Source organism: Nelumbo lutea, chromosome 3, assembly GCF_056320005.1.
Source record: "Nelumbo lutea isolate HS-2025 chromosome 3, American lotus-T2T, whole genome shotgun sequence".
NCBI classification, from domain to species: domain Eukaryota; kingdom Viridiplantae; phylum Streptophyta; class Magnoliopsida; order Proteales; family Nelumbonaceae; genus Nelumbo; species Nelumbo lutea.
The window spans coordinates 36,291,196-36,316,987 of NC_142686.1; the positions used below are offsets into that span (position 1 = coordinate 36,291,196).

Consider the following 25,792-nt stretch of genomic DNA (forward strand, 5'->3'; position numbering starts at 1 on the left):
TATATATATATATATATATATATATATATATATAAATATAATACATAGCTATTAAAATATTATATTATATTTATATAAATATACTTACTCCAACCATGGGGGACCAAAGCCCAGCGCCATGATTCCTGGGTCCCCAGGTCTACCCCTCTATTTATAAAAAAGGAAATCGTCTAAAACTCACCATGAGCTTTCAGCATTTGTCTTAAACTCACCACAACTTTTCAAAATATCTAAAACTTACCATGTTAGTAAGTTTTTATTTTTCAAAACTCACATTCCATTAGTGCACCATTAATTCTTCTTAGTAGAGGTATCTACGTCAACATAAATAACAATTTTCATGACCAAATTATTCTTGAATGGTGAGTTAGAGGAAAATGGTCTTTTTCGGTTTTCAATTTTCTTTTTTTTTTTTTACATTTTTAGTATTTTCTATAATTTTCAATGTTTTTTATAGTTTTTGTTTTTGTTACATTTTTCTAATTTCTACAATCTATAGATTTTTCCTGTATTTTTTTATCATTTATTTGCAATTTCTGTGTTTTTCTATAATTTTTATTTTCTCATTTTGCGTTTCTATTTCTATAGTTTTTATAATTTGAAAACAAATTTTTATTTTGTTTTCAATTTCTATAATTTTTTATATTTTTTATAATTTCTGTGTTTTATGTATTTTATATTTGAACATATTTTTTTGAACTTTTAGTGATTTAGTGAGTTTTAGACATTTTAAAAAGTTGCCGTGAATTTATGATAAATGATGAAAAACAGGTATAGACAAATTTCCTTATAAAAATAAATAGAATAAAAAAGAGTTAAGTGGTATGAAATCAGATTTTTTATTTGAATCATAAAACAGCCGACTGGGCAACCAATAACGAGTGAACACGCCAATGTTCTGTCTCCCACGTGAATCCCATGAATTACACTGTATTCATTTGTGATTGGTTGCCCTGCCCGCTGTACATGATTTTATCTCCAGCATATCAGTAGCATTAAATCAGGTAATCAATCCAGGGACACGAGAGATAAAAAACCCAGATTCCCAGCTGAACAAGTCCCGATCTGCTACTACAAAGACGCTACCTTACACCTAGCCACAGACAGCACAGCCGCACATTCGGATCATCTCCTCATGAATGATAACGTACGAGTACGGTGGATTTTTCCGATGTACGGCTTTGGTGTCTGTGGGTACTGTTGTTGTGGGTAGCAGATTTGAATTCAGCTGTATCTGATTAGCGCGTTGGGTTTTGCTGGTTACAGTTCGGCGGGATCCAGCGACAGTTCGTACTCAGATGATGAACCCGGAGTATTTATTAGCTGCCTCGTTGACCTTTTTATCTCCCTAAAAGGCCATAGTTCCTGGCACATCCACCGTTTCCTACGGGAGAAGAATGGATAAGGAGGAGGAATGGGTGGAGGAAGAGGAGGAGGGCGGATCGGCTTTGAAAGGAAGGCCGCCTAGACATCAGGTTACCATCTCTACAGATACTACCGTTGCCACTAGTACTACTATTGAGCAGGAAGAAAGAGCAGAATTGGATAGAAACTTTTCCATGGATTGTAATGATGGAGATGGAGATGGAGATGGAGGTAGGCCACCTCTCAACTACCGAATCTACTTAGTACTTTCTTTTCTGTTACAACCCATTGTGTGAAATTTCTTTCTCTCAACTTTCTGTTTCTTACTTTCTGTCAAACCAAACGTAACCTTAGCGGTTCTGCCTTGAGTTTGTTACTTTGTTATAATACTCTCGTATTAAGTTGTAAATTGATGGGAAGTATAACTGTTCTCGGTAAGCATCTTTACTCTCATGATTTTACAATCATTCATGAATTGGAGTGGCTCTTCACCCAGTTATCATTCTCCGCAGTGGCCGGCAGTGTTGAAACTATGCATACTTTTGCTTCATGTTTCCATATTTGTTCATCTCTCCTGTTGACTCCACCCCATATAGTTATGATTTATGAATGTATCGGGTACTACTGCATGTACTGAAGGATGCATTGGCATCCCCAGAGGTTTTTAATGAGTCCTTAGAGTAATGCTTGATGGCAGTTACATTGGAAATACAGGTCCTGTTGGAATTAGTGATGCCTTTTATCCATCCATCCCATGGATGGAAGCACGATATGGCAGTTTAGTAGCTCTGGTGCATCAGAAAATTAAAGCATTGCTGAGTGTTTGGCACATATGGAAGAGGAGAAGTTTTGTTTCTCCAGAGTGGAAGGTGGATCAGTTAATGCCATTGCAAATTTCACTCTATCATAACAGATCTTCCTTTATTCCTCTTTGGTGCTTAGATTTTGTAATTCATTTGCAGATTGTTTTGCAAAGACAGAGGATCATGGGAAATATGTATAACAAATTAACAATTGTTCATATCCCCCACCTTTTAAAGTCTTTGAGGCCTTCAGAAATGGTTTGACTTTTCCTGTCTCTGGTGTAAATTTTTGTAAAACATATTATTTATGTTTAAGCAGCATGAGGTCAGGGACAGTATTGCCCTTTTTTACTAGGCAAAATCATGCACTCTATGGAAATGGCTGCAACATAACTCAAATGTGAACAAACCAGTGATAAAGTGTCACATCATAGTGATGTGACATCATTAACATTGTTAAAGTCTTTAATGATTAGTACACCTTGTGAAACATGAAGCAATGAAAAATAAGTAGCCCATGTGATGTCTTTAACGTGATTAGTTCAAATTTTGATGTAATGTGCCATAAAAATTTCAAAATGCACTGTAGTTGGACTCTGTTTACTATTCTATTTTATGTCTACTTTTGTTCTGTACTTATGTCCCACTTATAAGGACAGAAGAGTCCTTTAGTTCTAATATGTTAACATATATAAGAAGCATCAGACTAGGATGGGAGACATACTACTTTTTTCCCACTTTTCTTTCTTATTTTCTGATTCCTTCACTCTTCTGTGCATAGTCATACTTAGTCACTAGAACATGGTATCAGAGCATCTAGTCACTTGCAATATAAATAAGGGAGATTTTGGAACATATGATATACTCTAAGATTTACAAGTGCTGCAATTCTCATATAATGAAGTGTGATATCATCTAGGAGGGTTCTTGAGGCTTGTGATCCACCCTAGAATTAGTCTCAGGTTCTGCAGTGCATTATTCTTAATGCTAATTGGTTCAAACTCTCTCTAGTTCAGGTCAGAAATAGGGGGTTCTTTCTATTTTACTTGTGGTCAGTTGGTCATCATGTGTGATTGCTCAGTGGTGTGTATGGTGTTTTAAGTTCTTTAGTTATCAAAGGATTATCTTGATAGTAGGCAGTGGCATTACCAATGGTTTTGTATAAGCTCGTCACTAGCTAATGAATCTGAAGATTTAAAGGCATTTTGAGAACATGGTAAACAACAAGGACTTAGGTTTGTACAAATATGTTAAATATCGTTACTAAGCTTATACAAAATTGTTGCTAAATATCAAGGAAAAAGGTTACAGAAGAATTCAAAGACTTTGTAATACAACTAATAGAGAGAAGATTTAAAGGCATTTTGAGAACATGGTAAAAGCCAAACAAACAAAGACCAATGGAAAGGGAAACAAATCCCCATCCAGCAATAGAAGACAAGGATCCATGAGCAAGTTTAACCTTATTATTACCAGATATAACTAAATAAGAAGAGAAAAGAGAAGAGTTACCGGTCATATAATTTGTGGCCCTTAAATCTATGATCCAAGTTGACTGAGAAGGGAAGGACGAAAGGCTGGTTTACTTGAATTTGCTGCATAAGAAGTGGAGGGAGTAATAGAGGTCTCCTCCAGTTGTCTAAGGACACACCCAAACTGCTCAAACTGATCATGCATAGTACTTAGAAGACCTACCTTAAGTATAGAGGCCACAAACTGAACTGGAGAGGTTTTACCTTGACTCGGCTGCTGTTGGCCTTCCTGGTCAGATGTGGAGGAAGCAATGTTATCCACATTGGGCCCTCTGTTCTACTTCCCCTGAAACTTCTTAGGCTTGCCACTCAAGTCCCAACAAAACTCTTTTGTGTGCCCGGGTCTCTTACAATGGGTACACCACAACTTGTCCTTGTCATCTCCTCCTTTCTTCTGTACCTCATCCTTCTTGTTTTCGCCCTTAGACAACAAAGCAAACTACTCCTTAGTAGGATTCATAGCAGCCCTCCTAGTTTCCTCAGATTGAACTAAAGCAAACACCTCTTCAAGACATGAAACTCCTTACCACCCCAAATCTGAACTTGAATAGGCTCGTAAATTGAGATAGGACTTGTCAAGAAAGAAAACACCCTTTCTTAAGAGAGCAACTTTCTCTATGTTGAAGCATCCTTTCACTTTTCCAATATATAGACTTCTAATGATCCAACTCTATCCACATGGAAGTAAGAGATGAATAATAGGCTGCAAGGGACTTCTCATCTTGTTTTAAGGCTGGGTTGACTTGGAGTTAGTAGATCTGAGCAAAATGTCTTTGTTTTGAGTATGTTGACTTTGCTTGGTCCCAAATCTCTATGGTTGTTTCAGCCCACAATGAGTTATTATTCCTGAGAGAAAATGTTTAAGGGGTTCCATAGAGAGAAGAATATAGAGAAGATGGTGAATGCTACCTTCACTTCCCTAATTCCTAAAAAGGAAGGAGTAGTGGAGTTGAAGGATTTTAGGCTGTTTTGTAATGGAAGAATACTGATATGTTTCATTCTATTGCCAATGGGCATATTTATACAGTAAGCTGCTGCAATAAATAGAAAGAAAGAAAAATAGAAAGAAAAGAAAATAGAAAGAAGAAAAAATAGAAAGAAGAGAAAAAAGAAAGAAAAAACTTTCTAAATCAATCCTTCCACAATCCTAGGAATATATACAATTCTATTTTCAGATCTGAACCAGTAACCCCACGTTTTCCAACACTCCCCCTCAAGCTGGTGAATAGAGATCCTCCATTCCCAGTTTGGCTATAATTCTCTGAAAGTCTATACTATTGAGCCCTTTAGTAAGTACATCGGCCAGTTGTCCTTTTGTAGACACATAGGGAGTGCAAATCAACTTGCTGTCCAGTTTCTCTTTTATAAAGTGTCGGTCAATTTCGATGTGCTTCGTCCTGTCATGTTGAACAGGATTGTGAGCAATATTGATGGCTGGCTTGTTGTCACAATATAGTTTCATAGGCTCTTCTCGTGGAATCTTCAGGTCTTCTAAAATTATCTTCAACCAGAGTAATTCACACACTCCTTGTGCCATAGCCCTGAATTCTGCCTCTGCACTTGACTGAGCCACTACATTTTGCTTCTTACTCCTCCAAGTGACTAAGTTTCCTCCTAAGAAGGTACAATAACCAGAAGTGGACCGTCTATCTACTGGAGATCCTGCATAATCGGCATCTGTATATGCTTCAAGAGTCAATCCTCCATTTCTTCTGAATAAAAATCCTTTTCCTGGATTGGCTTTCAAATAGTGCAGAATTCGATGAGCAGCCTGCAGATGAACTTCTTTAGGATTATGCATAAACTGACTTATTACACTTACAGCATATGCAATATCCGGTCGTGTATGTGCAAGATAAATGAGTTTTCCAACTAGTCTTTGGAACATCTCCTTGTCTACACTTGCATTCTCGTGGGCTTCTCCAAGTTTATGATTGGGATCTATAGGCGTGGAAGCTGGTTTACATGCCATATTTCCTGTTTCTCTCAAAAGATCAACAACATACTTTTGTTGTGAGATAAAGATGCCTTGTTTAGAATGTGCAACTTCAATTCCGAGAAAATACTTTAGTCTCCTCAGGTCTTTTATCTCAAATTCTTTGGCAAGGCAGTTTTTCAATGCTTCCTTCTCCTTTTTATCATTCCCAATAACGATTATATCATCCACATAGACTAATAGTGCAGTAACTCCCCCTGAGGCTGTGTGTTTGATAAACAATGTGTGGTCACCTTGACTTTGCTTGTAACCTGTACTCAGCATTACCTTCGTAAACCTTCCAAACCATGCTCTTGGAGATTGTTTGAGACCGTATAGTGCTTTCTTCAACCGACAAACTTTGTTCCCTTTAATGCCTTCTCCAAAACCCGGTGGAATGTCCATGTATATTTCCTCTTCTAGATCACCATGGAGAAACACATTTTTTACATCAAACTGTTGCATCTAGATCACCATAAGTCTGTGTATATCCCTTGGCTACCAGGCGTGCTTTGTACCTTTCTAATGACCCATCAGATTTGTACTTAATTGTGAACACCCATTTACAACCTACCGTCTTCTTGTTTCTTGGTAGATCCACAACTTCCCATGTGTTGTTTTTTTCTAATGCCTCCATTTCCACTCTCATGGCTTTTCTCCACTCCTTATTAGAAAGTGCCTCGGCTAGAGTATTAGGAATTGGAATGGTGTTAAGGCTGGCTAGAAAACTTTTATAGGATTTAGAGAATCTTTGGAATGATACATATTTGGCTAAAGGGTACAATGGGCGTTTGGTACATTCTCTGGTTCCTTTTCTCAGTGCAATATGTAGGTCATACTCATACTCAGACTGTGAAGGTGTAGGTTCAGGATCTAAGCATCCCTCAGTTCTAGGATTAGGAGTTGAATCTTGGACTTGCACAGGTTGAGGATCTGGATTTTTCCTCTTAGAGTAAACCGGCATATATCTCACATTATCATGCACATCATTCATGGGGTTAACAGTGTCCGAATTTGGTTCAATGGTCGGGTTGTTTGACTCTTGTTGAGACTCGGGAATGTGGGGCTCAGAGGAATGTGACTCAGAGGGATGTGATTCTTGACGATTGAATGTCTGTGAGGAGGGTAAAACATCTAGGGAGAGTAGATTCGAGGCCTTATCTTCCATTAATGAGGGCTCCCCCTGAAGATAAGGTTGAGTGAAAAAAGATTTTCCTTCCTCAAATGTGACATCGATGGAGGTGTAGAATTTTCTGGTGGCTGGATGATAACATTTATAACCTTTCTGAGTTGGGGAATATCCCAAGAAGACACACCTGATTGCTCGTGGGTCTAATTTTCCCTTATTATGGACATGAACAAAGGCAGTGCAGCCAAAAATTCTTGGTGTGAGATTATTTGAGGCTCGAATATCAGGGTAAAATTGAGAAAGGACTTGTATTGGGCTTCGGTTGTCAAGAACTTTAGATGATAATCTATTTATGGTGTAGGCAGCAGTAAGGACAACTTCCCCCCAATATTGTTTTGGCACCTGATTTTGAAAGAGAAAGGCTCGGGTGGTTTGCAAAAGATGGCCATTTTTTCTCTCAACTACCCCATTCTGTTGGGGAGTGTTAACACAGGAGGATTCATGCACAATGCCTTCTTTCTAAAAAAGTAGGGACAAATTTTGATTAAAATAATCTGTAGCATTATCAGATCGAAACTTTTTAATTCTCACACCAAACTGAGTTTGGACCATGTTATGAAAGTTGGGAAGAATAATACCCACATCAGATTTAGACTTAAGAAGAAAAATCCATGTGACCCTAGTGCAATCATCAATAAAGGTGACGAACCATCTGGAACCAGTAATGTTGGAAATTTGAGAAGGGCCCCATATATCCGAATGAATCAAATAAAAAGGAGTTGAAGATCTTTTATTGCTGATTGGGAAAGAAACCCTTTTGTGCTTAGCAAGTTCACAAACGTCACAATGAAAGGTTTCAACATCAATTCCTTTAAACAAGGAAGGAATCATTGTTTTTAAAATAGGAAATGAAGGATGACCAAAACAGAAATGATGACGCTAAATTATATCTTTATTGGAGGTAGATAAGAATGACTCGTGTGTGACATGCATAATAGTGTGAGATGATTTGATGGTTGCTTCAAGGTAGTAGAGTCCATCTCTTTCCTTAGCAAGTCCAATTTTCTTCCCTGAAACCTGGTCCTGAAATACACAGTAAGAAGGGAAGAACACAACATTGCAGTTCACATCCTGGGTGAGTTTATGTATAGAGATAAGGCTAGTGGATAACTTAGGAACATGAAGCACATTTTTAAGTGATAGGGATGGAGTAATTTGAATATTCCCAATCCCTGCCACTGTGGTGAAAGAACCATCAGCAACAGAAATTTTTCTATTACTAGGACAAGGTGAATAAGTGAGAAAATGTAGTGAAGAGGGTGTCATGTGGTCAGTAGCTCCAGAATCAAGAATCCCTGGAAAAACACTAGCCGAGGCATGTAATCCTAGAGATAAAGACTCACCTGAGAGAGCAAGAGAGGTAGAACCACTTCTTGGTTTCAAGGATTTCAGGAAGCACCTTAGCCTTTCAATTTCTTCATCATTAAATGGTCCCTGACTTGAGTGTTCTTGCTGCGGGGTTGTGGAGACATTATGGGCCTGTTGAACTCCTTTTGAAACTCCTCGATTTCCCCATTCCTTGCTGGATGTGGGAGGTTTCCCATGAAGTTTCTAGCACCGATCTTTTGTGTGTTTGGGCTTCTTGCAATAGGTGCACCAGAGGTTATTGTTAGAGTCACGGGTGGTTGTGTCATGAGCCAAGTTGTGATTGTTCTCACCCTTTGAACCACTGTAACTTCCTCCCCTTGCCACCATGGCTGATCCTTCGGGATCTTTAGGCTCAAGCATGATTCCACGGCGGCTGTCCTCAGCTCTGACAAGGGCTATGACTTCATTCAATGGAGGCACTTCTTCTTTTCCAAGAATTTGTATTCGGACCTGATCAAATTCAGCATTCAGTCCGACCAAAAAATCATACACCCTATCTCTTTCAATAAAATTCTTCAAGATCACAACATCATCTGCGCACTTTGTCTCAAGAACCCGATAATGATCAAGCTCATGCCATAAATTTTGCAGTAGATTTGCATACTCTGTAACACTCCTGCTCCCTTGTTTGGCCGCCACAGTCTTCACTTTGACCTCATAGACACGAGCAGCGTCATGGGCTTTGGAATAGGTTTGTCGGACAGCATCCCAAATAGCCTTTGCAGAGGGAAGAAACATACAAGTATCACTGATCTCGGGTGTCATTGAACTCCACAACCATGACATAATCATGGAGTCCTCTTCGTCCCAAGCATCAAAATTTGGCTCGCCCAACCTTGGTCCTGTTCCAAGGAGGTGACTAATTTTTCCTTTTCCCTTCAAATAGGTACGCACTAGTTGTGACCACTTCAAGTAATTCTGGCCATTCAGTCTATATGTTGCCTGAATATTTTGCAAATCACCAGTGTGAGGATGAGAATTTGTTGCTCTTTCATCGGTTTGGACGGGAGCACTTGTTGCAGTCATGTCGGACATTGTTAATGGAGGAAAAATAAGGCCAACAGGAAAGGAGGATAAAGGAACACTTCTGGTTACAGATCAACACTGAAGGCCAGAAGAGAAAAACACAAAAAACTAGCAATGAAGGCCAAAAAAATCTCAAGGTTGACAAACCTAGAGCTCTGATACCATGTTTTGTAATGGTAGAATATTGATATGTTTCATTCTATTGGCAATGGGCATATTTATACAGTAAGCTACTATAATAAATGGAAAGAAAGAAAAATAGAAAGAAAAGAAAATAGAAAGAAGAAAAAATAAAAAGTACAAAAATAGAAAGAAAGAAATAGAAATAAAAAACTTTCTAAATCAATCCTTCCACAATCCTAGGAATATATACAATTCTATTTTCAGATCTGAACCATTAACCCCATGTTTTCCAACATAGGCCTATAAGATTAATCAGCAGCCCATACAAGTTGTTGGCTAAGGTTCTATCCAAGAGACTGAGATATGTGCTTCATGAGGTGGTTGGGGAAGCTGAAATGGCCTTTGTAGAAGGGAGGCAAATGCTGGATGGGGTTCTAGTGGCTAGTGAATGCATTGACTCTCGTCTGAGGAGTGGCAAACCAGGTCTGATTGTAAGATCGATTTTGAGAAGTCCTATGACTATGAGGAATGGGGTTTCCTAGAAGAAATACAAAGCTTGATGGGGTTTGGGGAGAAGAGGAGGGCTTGGATGTTTACGTGTGTATCTACTGTCTCCTTCTCAATATTGCTAAATGGAATATCATCAGAATTCTTTCAGGCTTCTAGGGGTTTGAGGCAAGGAGACCGGTGTCTCCTTTGTTTGTTATGGTGATGAAAATTTTGAACATATTACTAGAGAGAAGCGGACAAGTGGGTTTAATTGAAGGCTTTAAGGTAGGAAGAGATGGACCTTGCATTTCTTATCTGCAGTATGCAGATGATACTTTGATTTTCTTGGATGCAAAGGTGGAACAGATGCTGAATTTGAGGGCAGTTTTGGCAAACTTCGAGCTGTTATCAGGGCTGAAGATAAAACCTATCTAAAAACACAACAAAAGCTGTTAGAGAGGTTGGGAGGGAAGTGTTGAGGGAGTGCGCTGATGCTATGGAATGCAGAATTGGTGAACTCCCTTTCACTTGGGAATGCCGATTAGTGGTGCAGTGAAGTCAGTGAATATATGGAAACCTCTCTTGGAGAGAATTGAAAGGAGGTTAGATGGGCGGAAAGCTAAGTATTTATCTTGGGGAGGGGGGGAGCGACTCTAATTAAGAGTGTTCTTTCAAGTCTTGCAACATATTACTTATTTCTTTTGAAAATTCCACCTAAGGTGGATGAAAGGATTGAGAAGTTCCAGAGGGATTTCCATAGTTTTTAAGGCGCCAAGGTGAGTCTAGGCGATAGGGGGGCACCTTGTCGCCTAGTCGCCTAGGCAATGGATTTTTTTTTTTTTTAAGTAAAACCATATATCCTAGGGTAGTTCCCTAGGTTCCATAACCATCTTTCCTTAATAATTATCCATGATTTTCATAAGAGAAGTACAAATTTCATGTTTTAAGTTTAAAAAATCAACATTTTAAGAGAAGAAAAGGAACAAAGGAAAGAAAATTCAAAAAGTATAGGGGCTGAACCCCTACTTTTGTTATAGGAAAAGAAGAAAAGAAAAGGTGGAAGAAGAAGAAGATTTGTAAGAAGAAAATATGTTGATTAGACAAAATTTTAAGTTCTTCCCTTAGTTATTGATTCAGGTTCTGAAATCTTTGAGGATTCAATCAAGGATCAAAACTTCGATACGATATGCCCCGTATCGGGTATTGTATTGTATCTTTGGCACCCCAATACACATGTTTACAGGTGTTTTCGGGAACCCATTTTTTTTGATATATATATATATTTAAAAATGAAATTGAAAACCAAAGAAATAAAAAAAATAGGGGGAGTATCGTTATAAGTATTGATACACCTCTGCCGATATCAATACTTTGAACCATGGGTTCAAATACAACAATTAGCAATGTTTGTGTTGATTAAACCCTAACAAATAAGAAAATAATAAAAAGAAATTAGTACATAAACACATAAAATGAGTATTCTAGTTTAATAGTGCCTATTTTGTAATTATAATGTAAAAAAATTAAAAATATAAAAGTATTTTATATCATAGGCGAGCCTCCAAAGGGTGCCTTGTCGCCTAGGCATCACCTTGACAACTATGGGGATTTCCTTTGGGAGGGGGTGGGGGGAGGGGGCAAGAAATTTCATCTAGTGAGATGGGACAAGGTGTGTAACCCACAGGAGAAGGGAGGGCTGGGGATAAGGAGAGAGAATTTTTAATAGGGCCCTACTAGGGAAGTGAGGTTTACAGGGGCTCAGAGCAAGCAAACTCAGGGGACACCATCCCAGGATCAGTAGTCGTGCCTCCATTGGCTACCTCTGATCAGGGTTGTTTCTTGAAGATTTCTTACCACCCAAAAGAAATATTGAAGAAAGCTCAAGCTTGCAACACCGAGGAACACAAGAGTAGGGTGAAAAACTGGTTCAAAAGAAAGAAGGGCGACAAGAGAAAGTTCCTAGGGCTTAGAAGACCAAATTTAAAAAGAGTGGACTAGCAGGAAGAAGATTTTCGGACGTGGCTAGAGAAAAAAAGAAGAATGGATTTGGGTGATAGCTAAGTATGATGAAATTGGTAGGAAGAGGATCGTAGGTGGAAAAGGAAAGACTTCTGGTGACTTCCCCATGTCTTCCTGTGACTGGCGATATTTGGCAATTTCTTTAGGTTAGTAAGGAGATTGAAGGGAGTGGTGGTTTCTCCAAGCCCGAAGTTGTAGCTGAATTGACCCTAGAGGATAGATATGAATCTGAGAAAACAGATGTGATGATACCAGAATTTCCTGTCTCTGCAGAATCAGAGTGGAGGAAAGGGGAGGAGACAGTTCGGAAAAGAAAGGTTAGTGTTAGTTTTCAAGCACTAAGGCACCAAGGTGAGGTTGGGCATCTGGGGGGCGCCTTGTCGCCTAGTCACCTAGGCGATGGATTTTTAATATAGAAAACATAGATCCTAGGGTAGTTCCCTAGGTACCATAGCCATATTTCCTTAATAATTATTCATAATTTTCATAAGAAAAGTATAGAATTCATGTTAAAGTATAGAAAATCAACATATTCATGAGAAGAAAAAAAAGAAGGAAAAGAAAATTCCAAAAATATAGGGGCTGAACCCTTATTTTTGTTATAGGAAAAGAATAAAAGAAAAAGTAGTAGTAGTAGTAGTATAGTAGTAGTAGAAAATGTGTTGATTAGACAAAATTTCAAGTTCTTCCTTACTTATTGGTTCAAGTTTTAAAGTCTTTGAGGGTTCAATACAGCATTTAGCAATGTTTGTATTGATTAAATCCTAACAAATAAGAAAATAATGAAAACAAATTAGTATATAAACACGAGAAATGAATATTTAGTTTAATAGTGCCTATTTTATAATTATAACATCAAAAGATAAAGAGTAAAAAAATATTTTACGATGCATAGAACAAAATTGCTTGGCGATTAGGTCAGGCGAGCCTCAAAAGGCGCCTTGTCGCCTAGGCGTCGCCTTGACAACTATATCAGGAAAGGAAAAGTCTGATGTTGAAGAATTACCTGAAGAACAGGGTGAAAACCTGGTAGAGGATAAACTGCCCAGTAGCCAGGACATAACAGTAGCATTTTCCTTACGTCATACTGCATACTCCACACTACCCACTACAAGTTCCTTCTTCCGTCCATCTAAATAACCCGTAAGTTCCCGGGAAGTAATGAAGAGCATGGCTGAAACAGACCATTCTTTGAAGTTATATTCATCCAACAATACACTGGTAATCTGCAAGCTATGCAGATTTGGATTTTCCAGATTAGGAGACCTCCCACCAGTTCTATTATCCCTAGAAGACACTTCTCCTGATATTGAAGACATCTCCTTCCTCTTATAGTGATCACAATTGAAAGCTCAGTACAAAGAACACTATTTCAGACTTACCGAAGCTGTTGCAGGTCTGATAACCCCTTGTAACAGGTCTGAAACCAAGAACAATCTGCCTCTGTATTGTGCTGAACTCTTCTGGACTAGACTGGACTTTGATTTCTGCTGTCGTAGACTGGGATCACCCTTACGATCTGTACTAGGACTGTCGAAGTCAGTCCTTCCACCTAGATCTGTTCCACACAGATCTCTCTTAGCAGCCGAATAGCTACTACCTGCTGCAAGGTGTCTAGTAGGGCATCGGTTTCTGGAACAAACTCCCCTTGGGCCCTACAACCAAGGGAAACCCTAGATACAAACCTTGCTGTGTTCTACGGTCAGCCCTAGGGTTTCTTCACAGTGGCCAAGATAAGAGAGAGAGAGGAAAAAAGGAATAGAGAAGAGCAGAGAAAGGTGGCGGTTGTAACTAGACAGACAAATTAGTGCTCTGATACCACGTTTGCTGGAATACGACACCGAAGAAGAAGAAGAGAAGAAGTTTTGAGAAAGGCGGCATACACACTTCAGCCAGCCCTACAATCTTATATAGATGATTATAAATAATGTTACATGAATGGACTAGAATGTCCCTGATTAGTGATGGGACACCTAGACAAATAAAACAAATAAAACATTAAACAAGTTTAGGCTCAATAACTAAGGCCCAATAACTAAGAACTTAAGACACAAATACGACTAACATAAACAATAAAAACAGCCGAATCAACATGTGACATTTATTCCCAACTTGAGGGGGAGTGTTGAGTTTTGGGCTGATATAACATGTTTTTTATTTACATAGCATAGTTGGGGAGTTATTGGGCCTTAGGCCCATTAGTTTATGTTTTAAGTTAAGAGTATATAGTCTTTGTACTCTCTTTTATTTATGAGTATATAGTCTAATGAAAGGGGCGGCCAGACCTAATTTTGAGCTTCTCCCATTCTCTTCTATCTTTCATCTCTCTCTTTCTTGGCTGAAACCTTTTCTCCTCTTTCTTTTCTTCTTTCTTTTACAGTTTTTATATCAAAATAGGTTGTCCAAACCTTTCTACTAGAATAAAATTAGAGCTATTCCTATTCCGACCTCACGAGGAGGATTTCATGATTTGGGGCCCTAATCTGAAAGGTACTTTCTCAATCAGATCTGCTTAATCTCTTCTTGAGAGAGAGGATATTAGTGATAATAGGAACATGAAGGATTTGAGAAGTTTTAATATCCCATAGATTTGGAAATTGAATTTCCCACCCAAAATTCGATATTTTATGTACCTCCTCCTAAAAGGTCAGCTAGTATCTAAGGCGGGACTTGAAAGGCTTCGCATGAGTTTAAATGTGGACTGCCCTTTTCTGTGGTTATGTGGAAGATTCATATAATATCTGTTGTCGGTCGTTTATGTTTATGTATTCAGGTTTAGTACCATAAGGGTACTGATGTAATTTCCTCTTTGATTATTGTTCGGCTGAACTAGTATAAATAATAATAGATCATTCTTTCGCCCCCTAAGTTCAATAGGGGCTTTCAGTCCTTTCGGCTCTCCTCTCCTCTCTCCCTCTCTTCTCTCCTCTTGTCTATCACTTGCTCTTGCTCAACATGGTATCAGAGCAAGTTCGTCCAGGCCTGAAAACAAATTAGTTGAGGTCATTCTTCAATGCCGAGTAGATTGCCTCTTCATCTCCCAGAAGCTGTCCCTGATGCTCGACTTCAAGAAGGAAGAAGGTGTCGGCCTGACTGTTTAGCTTCCTAGCGCAGAAAAGAGTTATGGTATAGAGTTTTTTCGTATTCCAGCCCATATGCTGTTTTCATTGATTGCTCGGCTGTAGAGAGGCTGTCACCTGTTGTACGAAGAGGAGGTTCTGGTTTGCAGAGAGGCTGGAGTTCAAGAAGGTACTGTCCATCTGCTGTTCGGGTGCCCTGGTATTCAACTGAAACTGTTTTTTGTTGTTCTTTCTTCTTGCATCCTTCGATGGACTGTTGATGCCCTAAATTTCGAATGTGGTGTTCTCCTCTGGTGTGTCACTACTATTCGGCTACATTAATGGGAGGATAAAAGAACCATCCTCCGGGAGTGCTGAATATGATAGATGGAATCAAGAGAACAGTATTGTTATGTCCTGGCTCTTGGTTTCCATGCAGCCTCAAATCAGGAAGAATTTCATGTGGGTTGAAACTGCGAATGAAATCTGGGGACAAACAAAGTCTACATATTCAGAATTGAGACACTATGCCAAAATTTATCAACTGCAGGCAACATCTTCTACTTGTAGACAGGGGGAGAGGTGTTTATCGGTCTATTACTCTGACTTAACATCTGCCTGGAAGGAGTTGGATCACTACCAGAGTGTGGATTGGAAATGTGATGAGGATGCTAAGAAGTACAAACAGATTGTCTCCCAACAAAGGGTGTTTGCATTCTTACATGGTCTGAATCCTATGTATGAATCTGTTCAGGAAGTCTATGCTCTTGTACAATCTGAAGAAAGCAGGAGAAATTTGATGAACAACCCTGGTGGGGATGCTGTTGTGTTAGTTGCAAAAGGGGGTGTATCTACTGGTGGAGGATCTTCTTCCCGGAAAGGATATCTCCAGAAAAAAACAGAAGATAAGGAAAAATTGTGGTGCACTCATTGCCAGAAACCCCGACACACCAAAGATACCTGTTGGGATTTTCATGGGAAACCAAAATGGGCTCAAGATCTGACTAAGAAGCAAAGTTCAGAGGTGAATAAGAAGTACGGGCAACAAAATACAAAGAAACATCACATGGCCAACATGGCTACTCGGGAGCACCAACCTACCATTTCTACTGTAACTCAGACACATCTCACTGGACCTGACCTGAGGGAGGACATTATGAATTCCTTCCGTGACCATTTAGAGCTCTATGGTAGAGCAATTCGTCAGATGGATAGTCCTCCCTCAACCTCATTTGCATCTACGTCAGGTAACCCTGCCACTGCTTTCCATGTTGCTTCTCACACCCATGACTCTCCATGGATCATTGATTTTGGAGCATCTAAACATATGACTGGTACGTCTTCTTACTTTCAAACCTATCACCCTCTTTTTGGAAGAGACAAGGTGAGACTAGCCGATGGATCATACTCTTCCATAGCTGGTCAAGGAACCCTCTCTCTTCCTCTTGGCCTTACCCTCTCTGATGTTCTTCATGTTCCAAACTTTCCCATTAATTTGTTCTCTGTTAGTAGTGTTACTAATTCCTTAAATTGCTCAATGACTTTTTTCCCTTCTCATTGTGTGATTCAGGATCTGGCCTCGGGGAGGACGATTGGTAGGGGTCGTATGGCTGATGGACTTTACATGCTGGAGAATAAGGCTGGTCTTCATATTACAGAGTCTATGAGTCAGTCCTGTAAGAAAAAAGTCTATTTATGGCATTGTCGTCTTGGTCATTTGTCCTTTGAGTCTTTGAAAGTTGTATTCCCAGATCTGTTTAAGTCAATGTCTGTCTCTGACTTTTCTTGTCAAACTTGTCAGTTGAGAAAACATTGTAGAACTCATTTTCTTCAAAGACATAGTAAATCTGAATCTCCATTTCACATTGTTCATTCTGATGTGTGGGGCCCTATTACTTTACCATCTGAGAGTGGCTACAAGTATTTCATTACCCTCATTGATGATTATTCTAGATTTACATGGGTATATCCGATGCGAACCAGGGAAGAAGTACCAAAAATCATTCAAGATTTCCAGCGGATGGTCTTCACTTAATTTCAAACTGAAATCCAAATTTTCCAATCAGATAATGCAAAAGAATTTTTTCATAGTGACCTCACGGAATTTTTTGCTTCGCATGGTTCTCTTCACCGTAGCTCTTGTGCCCGCACACCACAACAAAATGGTGTGGCTGAGCGGAAGAACCGACATCTCCTTGAAGTGGCTCGAGGTTTACTACTTCATATGAATGTTCCCAAACGGTTTTGGCTTGAAGCTGTTCTTTGTTCCACTTACCTTATAAACCGTATGCCCTCTCGTCGGTTAGAGTACAAAGCCCCACATCAACTTCTCTTTCCTAAGGCTCCCCTTCTTTCTATTCCTCCTCGTGTCTTTGGTTGTCCGTGTTTTATCCAAAATCTGTCTCCCATCCGTGGGAAATTGGACTCTCGTGCTATACTTTGCATATTTATTGGTTACTCCTTCACTCAAAAGGGCTATCGTGTTTTTGATCCTGTTTCTCGTAAATTCTATGTCTCCATGGATGTTTCTTTCTTTGACGATGAGCGTTTCTATCATGTTTCTCCTCAGGGGGAGTGTAGACATGAGGAGAAACTAGTTCAGCTTCCCTCTCTCCCTGACCCTCCACCTTTTCGTGTTTTTTCTCGCCGTCGCAAAGGCCAGCCAAATCCAAGAGCTGTAGAGAATCCGGAAGCTGTACCTCCTGTGCCACCAGACTCCTTGAGGGAGGATCATACTCACTCAGGTATTTTAGCTCCCAATGATGTCCTTGAACTTATTGAAAATGATTCCTCTTCTGCTAATGATCTTGACCGTCCTATTGCTCACAGGAAGGGGGTCAGATTGTGCATCACAAAACATCCCATTTCCAATTTTGTCTCCTATGAGAACATTTCACCCTCATTCTTGAATGGACAAATGCCATGAGGGAAGAAGTTAATGCCCTTCACAAAAATGGCACATGGAAACTTGTTGATCTTCCCAAGGGAAATGTTCCAGTTGGATGTAAATGGGTGTTCACAGTCAAACATAAGGCAGATGGAACAGTGGAAAGGTATAAAATTCACTTAGTGGCAAAGGGATTTACTCAAGTGTATGGAGTTGATTATGCTGAAACTTTTGCCCCCGTTGCCAAGATGAATTCCATTAGAGTCATTTTCTCTCTTGCAGCCAATCTGGATTGGGTTTTACACCAACTGGACATCAAGAATGCATTCTTGAATGGTGACCTTGAAGAGGAAGTGTACATGATTCAACCTCCTGGGTTTCTAGCCCAAGGAAATGAACAGAAAGTGTGCAAGTTGAAGAAGTCCTTATACGGGCTGAAACAATCACCAAGAGCTTGGTTCAGTAGACTCCATGTGGCAGTTCAGCAGAAAGGATACAGGCAATGTCAGTCAGATCACACATTGTTCGTGAAAAAAGGAAAAGGTAAAATTGCTGCTCTAATTGTTTATGTGGATGACATAATTGTTACTGGTGATTGGGAGGATGAAATTCAGAAATTGAAACTTTTCCTTGCAACTCAGTTTGAAGTGAAGGATCTAGGACCTGCCAGATACTTCCTTGGAATTGAAGTTGCCCGATCAAAGAAGGGTATCTTCATTTCTCAAAGGAAATACGTCTTAGATTTACTTTAGGACACTGGAAAGATGGGGGTGAAGCTAGTTGACTCTCCCATCGACCCCAACCATAAATTAGGTGACAACTGTGGTGAATCACTCAAGGATGTGAAACAGTTTCAGAGACTTGTAGGGAGATTGTTATACTTTTCTATGACTCGCCAAGACATTGCATATGCTGTTGGTATCCTCAGTCAATTCATGCATGCTCCTAGGTCTTCTCATCTTGAAGCAGTAGAGAGAATCCTCCGATATTTGAAGAAGTATCCGGGTATTGGTTTGTTGTTTCAAAAGCATGGACATTTGAAAGTTGAAGTTTATACAGATGCAGATTGGGCTGGATCCCAAAGTGACAGAAAGTCTACTAGTGGCTATTGCACCTTCATAGGAGGGAACCTTGTTACATGGAGAAGTAAAAAGCAAAATGTGGTAGCTAGATCAAGTGCTGAAGCTGAATATCGTGCTATGGCCCATGGGGTTGCTGAAGGCATGTGGATAAAGAATTTGTTGGGGGAGTTGGGTTTTCCAGTGACCAAACCTATAACTCTATTTTGTGATAACAAAGCAGCTATAAGCATTGCTGCCAATCCGATGCTACATGATAGAACAAAACACATCGAAGTTGACAAGCATTTTATCAGAGAGAAAGTTATCATAGGCGAAGTGTGTACCCCCTATGTCACTTCTGAGAACCAGCTTGCAGACATCTTTACAAAGGGTTTAAACCTTTCCAGACATCATGATCTTTGTGACAAGTTGGGCATGATTGATATCTATGCTCCAACTTGAGGGGGAGTGTTGTCAGTCGTTTATGTTTATGTATTCAGGTTTAGTACCATAATGGTACTGATGTAATTTCCTCTTTGATTACTGTTCGGCTGTACTAGTATAAATAATAATAGATCATTCTTTCGCCCCCTAAGTTCAATAGGGGCTTTCAGTCCTCTCGACTCTCCTCTCCTGTCTCCCTCTCTTCTCTCCTCTTGTCTATCACTTGCTCTTGCTCAACAATATCCTTTTACAGTGCTAGATGGAAAAGCATGCAGCTATTCCAAGTCCTCATGAGGATGAGAATGTGTGTAATTGGTGGGGGAGAATTAAAAGATCCATGAGACGTTATTATGATAATATGCTTTTGGAGAATGTGAGCATGCTGTTGTGGAAAATCTGGAAAAATCGAAACAACATTTTTTTTAATAATAACTCCATCAGTCCACCTTTAATCATTGAGAAATCTAGAACAGTCTGCTTGAGTTCCATCTCTCTCTCCTCATCAGATAGCCTACAGGTCAGCTCATTGACTTCTCCAATCATGGTCAGCAGGAAGCGCCTGCGTAGCCATGAGGTTAAGATAAACTTCGATGCTTCAAGGAAAACCAATGGTAGATGTGCAATCAGTGTGGTTGCAAGGAATCACAAGGGTAGGATTTAATTTGTGGTTAGGAAAGACATTGGCTCATATACTATTAACATGGCAGAAGCTTGGGTGGCTCAAGAAGCTCATAAGGTGGTGACTTGCTTCAGAGGCTCTGCTATCATTATTGAAGGAGATTCGAGGGTTGTCATCAATGCTTTGAAGGGTGCTGACCATCCTCCATGGAATATCAGGACTGTTCTTGAAGAATGTTATCTCATTTGTCGGGGCTTTTCTATTACTATCTCGTACATGCATGTGTTTCGGGAAGCCAATTATGTGGCTGATTGGTTGGCCAACTTGGGTCTCAGTAGGGAGGTCTCTGGTCCTAGTCTGATGAATAGTGAATTCTCTTGTCTTTGTTCGTGTGATGCATGGTGTCGGGCTGTAGCCTCTGTGTTTCTCAATTGTACCAACAAAATGAAAACTGATTAAAAATGGCCCTGTATAAAAACAGATAGTTAATAGACCTTTCTGGACCTTCTTATAGCATAACAGGATCTCTACAGAACCCCATGGCAAAGATGCTCTGTTTGGTAGTGTTACAGCACTCTCACATTCTTTGTTCACTGCTACAGAAATCCCAAACAATAAACCTTGGTCACACAAAGATATTCTAGAAGGATCCAGTCAATAAGATATTCTAGAAGAGAAAAAACTAGGTTTTTCTATGACAGATTATGCTCTGATACCATGTAATCTGTCAAAGAAAACCTAGGAAGAAGGAAGGGGAGAGAGAGAGAGAGAGAGAGAGAGAGAGAGAGAGAGCAATTATTGATCAAAAAAAAAAAAAGAAGAGAACAAGACAGAAAACTGAAAAAGTTAATCTCTCTTGGGTCAGTGGTGGCTCTCACTGCACTCTATTATATTATTAAAATAATAATATTACAGAGATGTCCCTGAAAAACAAGGAATTACATGACACCCCTGTGTCACTAAAACCGTACAAAAAGACCCCTCACAACAAGTACCACAAGCACCAATATAAATTCTATATACAAGTCTACTTTTTTGTTTTCTTTTGGGGTTGCATCTGGTTTTTTTTGGCCATGAATTTATTACAATTGTGGGACATTGAACAATTTTTTTTGGCATGGTTTCAGGCACTGTAGTTGCGGATGGAGTTGTTGGAATGAAATTTAGTGTTGTTGACCATTCCATTTCTGAGAAAAAGCTACACAATGAAGAATTAGATCTTACCACCAAGATTCTTGATGTTCAGAATAATTGGGTACCTAGAAGCAATCATCAAATTCATGAGAATTTGAAAAATGAGTGGCAGCATGGTTTAAATCTTGTGCCACATGAAACGTCCAGTGAAAATGTAAATTTGAGTTTTAAGCCCGTTGATAAACAGTTGGAAGAGCATACAGACATTGGATTCATAAAAGGGAGAAATCTGGCGGTAATTGACTTGGATGTTGAGAGGGTATTAGTGGAGCAGGAAACACATGATTTATACTGTCCTAACTGTAACTCATGCATTACTAGGAAAGTAATTTTATGTAAAAGAAAAAGGAAAGTACAGAATATTCAGTATGATGTAAAGCAAGCAAAAATTGAAAAAGTAGATCAATCTAAGTCGGATGATAGTTGCCCTGAGCCTTCACCTAGTGCTAATGTTTGTGATCCAGTTGAACCTGGTGAGGATGGTAGTCTTCAACCTGCAGTCAATGATGAAGATCATGGGCCAGATATATTCAGATGTTTATCTTGCTTCAGCCTTTTCACTCTGACAGGTAAAATTTTATTCCAAGCCTTTTAAAAAGTATTGCAATAGCCATTGTATGGTTTGTTGCTGTGCAGTTGTTGATTAGGATTGCTTTTGTTGAGAATGAATTAGTTTGTGTGGATGTTATTTCTGCTTTCTTCATCTTGGGTGATTTTTGTCTTTTTAAGGGTTATAACTGTCTTTTTATCAGTTTTTGTAACCCTATATATAAATAGACAAAGAGGCAGCTGATGGTTGCATTATTTCTTTTTTGCCTTCACATAGAACTCCTATTATTATCTTCTCTTGTCTTCTACTTCCTCTTATTTTCTTTTCTCTCTTTATTCGTTTCATCAACAATTTCAAGTTGGTATTGCGGCATAGATCCCATTTTTTCAGTTGCTGTTTCTTTCACAAGCAAACGGGTTAAAAATCATATAACTTAGGGCAGGAGTCATATGTGAAAGATTGAAGAAATTGACAAATCTCTATTTAAACCTCTGAGTTGCCCCATTATTGGGAGCTTTTTGCATATTTTCTAGATTTCTGCCTAGGTATGAGAACCTAGAAAGGTTTGTTTTCTGTTGGTCACATTTGTTCAAGGGTATTTTTGGGTATTGAAAGCAAAAATTGTTAACCATGGAATTGATACTAAGTGGTGTTTTTGGATTGATATGGAAGAGAACTAAAAGGAGAGAATGAGATGGTGCTTTTTGTATTGGTGCAAGTTGGGCTGGATTAGGTCTGGTTGATCTCAACCCTAACCTAACCTGTTGACTTCAGGTTGGATTGATGTTTCATTTCTTTTTGCTAAAATATTCTTATTTCTTTGATTTAAGATTAGCATATTAAGGTTAACTGACTTTACCATTATTTTATGTACAAGATGGTACTTTAGGAGTATTATACTAATATTACACTAAAAGACTTATTTAGTCCTAGGTTACAGTAGAGAAGGAGAAGACGAAGAAGGGTTCAGCCAATAGAGGAAAATCAGTCGTCTCTCTAGTCGACCCACTTGTATTTATCTCCAATAACATAGTTACAGGAAAGACCATATTCTCCCTCATAAGTGATGGGACACATAACTTAAACTTAAACAAAACTGACCTTTCACTCTCAAATAGATAAATCCAAATGACCAAAATACCCCTATTTTGTGTACTCTAACACTCCCCCTCAAGCTGGAGAGTATATGTTATATAGTCCCAGCTTGTCACAAATATAGCCCACTGATTTCTTGAGCTCACATGAGATGTGGTTATCACTCCACTTATCACTTTCTCTCTCACAAAGTGAGAATCGACCTCAATATGCTTGGTTTTGTCATGGAAGACTAGATTGGAAGAGATGTGAACAACAGTTTGGTTATCAAAGTATAGTCTCATGGGTTTGTCAACCGAGAACCCCATCTCTTGTAGCAAGTTCTTCAACCATACCAGTTCACATGTGGTATGAGCCATAGCTCTGTACTCAGCTTCTGCACTACTCCTTGCCACCACTATTTGTTTCTTGCTCTTCCAAGTTACAAAATTGCCACCTAGGAAGGTACAATACCCTCCACTTTTATATAGCAAACCACGGCCTGGAGCACCCTTCAAGTACCTAACAATCCTTAAAAATGCTTCCCAATGAGGAACCCAAGGATGTTGCATAAACTGCCATACAACAAATGATACATCTAGTCAGGTAATAGTCAAATAATTCAACTTTCCCACCAACCTCCTGTATCTTCCAGGATTGTCAAACTCCTCACCTGCATCAACACTCAACTTGACATTCAGTTCCATAGGAGTCTCTGCTATTTTAGCACCTAACAATCCTGTTTCTTCAACTAGGTCAAGAACATATTGTCTTTGACATAAGTTAATTCCACGTCTTGACCTTGCAACTTCTATTTCCAAGAAGTACTTCAGTTTACCCAAATATTTCGTATTAAAGTGGTCTTGTAGAAATTTCTTCAACTTATCAATCCCATTATTGTCACTCCCAGTTATGACAATATTATCTACATACACCACTAGCAAGATTTTCCCATGTTTTGAGTCATGGCTGAACACAGAATGGTCTACCTGACACTATTTCATCCCGAAGTTTTTCACTACTGCACTGAACTTTCCAAACCATGCTCGTGGCGATTGTTTCAGTTCATAAATTGCCTTTTTGAGTCTACAAACCTTACCATCCTCCCCCTGAGCAACAAAACCTAGTGGTTGCTCCATATACACCTCCTCAATGAGATCATCATACAGGAAAGCATTTGTAATGTCTAGTTGCAAAAGAGGCCAATCATAAATAGCAGCTAAGGAAATCAACACCCGAATTGAACCAATTTTAGCCATAGGAGAAAATGTCTCCATATAGTCCACACCATACAACTGAGAATAACCCTTGGCCACTAACCTGGCTTTCAATCATTCCGCACTGCCATCTGGGAGATACTTCATTGTGTAGACCCATTTACACCCAACAACATGCTTACCTGGAGGAAGAGCAGTGAGCTCCCACGTGCGGTTGTGTTGTAGAGCAGATAATTCCTCTTCCATTGCTTGCTGCCACCCTATGGAGGTAAGGGCTATCTGGACAGCCTTGGGAATGGAAACAGATGATACAAAGATATAAAGTTGCGATGAGAAGCAGAAAGATGGGCAATGGAAACATAGTGTGAAATAAGATGAGAAGTACAAGTGCGTTTACCTTTCTGCATGGCAATAGGAAGATCAAGGGCTAGATTGGAGGAGGGGCCGGTGCATTTACCTTTCCACTATTTGTTTCTTGCTCTTCCAAGTTAGAAGATTGCCACCAAGGAAGTTACAATAACCTGTAGTTGGTCTCTTGTCTGATATAAAACCAACCCAATCAGCATCTGCATACCCTAATATTTCAAGAGTCCCTCCACTTTGGTATAGTAAAGCACGACCTGGAGCACCCGATAGGTACCTATCAATCCTTAGAACTGCTTCTTAATGAGGAATCCGAGGATGTTGTATAAATTGACTCACCATACTCACAACAAATGATATATCTGGTCGGGTAATAGTCAGATAATTCAACTTTCCCACCAACCTCTTGTATCTTTCAGTATCATCAAACTCATCACCTGCATCAACACTCAACTTGACATTAAGTTCCATAGGAGTCTCTGCTGGTTTAGCACCTAACAGTCCTGTTTCTTCAAGTAGGTCAAGAACATATTTTCTTTGACATAAGTTAATTCCATGCCTTGACCTTGCAACTTCTATTCCCAGGAAGTAATTCAGCTTACCCAAATCTTTCGTATTGAAGTGGTCCTATAAGAATTTCTTCAACTTGTTAATCCCATTAATGTCACTCCCAGTTATGACAATATCATCCACATACACCACTAACAAGTTTTTCCCATCTTTTGAGTCATGGTTGAACACAAAATGGTCTACCTGACACTGTTTCATCCCAAAGTCTTTTACTACTTCATTGAACCTTCCAGACCATGTGCGTGGAGATTGTTTCAGTCCATAAATTGCCTTTTGAGTCTACAAACCTTACCATCCTCCCCCTGAGCAACAAACCCTGGCAGTTGCTCCACGTACGCTTCCTCAATGAGATCACCATGTAGGAATGTCAAGTTGCACAAGAGGCCAATCATACATAGCAACTAATGAAATCAACACCTGAACTGAACCAATTTTAGCCACAGTAGAAAATGTCTCCATATAGTCCACACCATACAGCTGAGAATAGCCCTTGGCCACTAACCTGGCCTTCAATCGCTCCACATTGCCATCTGGAAGATACTTCACTGTGTAGACCCACTTACACCCAACAACATGCTTACCAGGAGGAAGAGCAGTGAGTTCCCACGTGTGATTATGTTGTAGAGCAGAGAGTTCATTTTCCATGGCTTGCCGCCACCCTGGGGAGGTAAGGGCTTCCTGGACAGTCTTGGGAATGGAAACAGATGATAGCAATGATATAAAGTTGCGATGAGAAGCAGAAAAGTGAGCAACTGAAACATAGTGTGAAATAGGATGAGAAGTACAAGTGCGTTTACCTTTCTGCAGGGCAATAAGAAGATCAAGGTCCAAGGGAGAAGAAGCAATGACAGGACCTGTCGACGAG

General features: G+C 39.4%; 1 protein-coding gene across 6 annotated transcripts in view; it reads left to right on the forward strand.

Moving 5' to 3' along the window:
- The first annotated feature begins 1,002 nt into the window (after positions 1 to 1,002).
- LOC148864236 (membrane protein of ER body-like protein) overlaps positions 1,003 to 25,792 on the forward strand; it is a 119,299-nt gene continuing 94,509 nt past the window's right edge. For all 6 annotated transcript variants that reach the window (XM_088980932.1, XM_088980937.1, XM_088980934.1 and 3 more), the window contains exons 1-2: positions 1,003 to 1,596; positions 21,087 to 21,722. In XM_088980932.1, the coding sequence (XP_088837058.1) occupies positions 1,398 to 1,596; positions 21,087 to 21,722 (835 nt within the window). In that variant the 5' untranslated portion in view covers positions 1,003 to 1,397. The remainder of the gene's footprint in view (positions 1,597 to 21,086; positions 21,723 to 25,792) is intronic.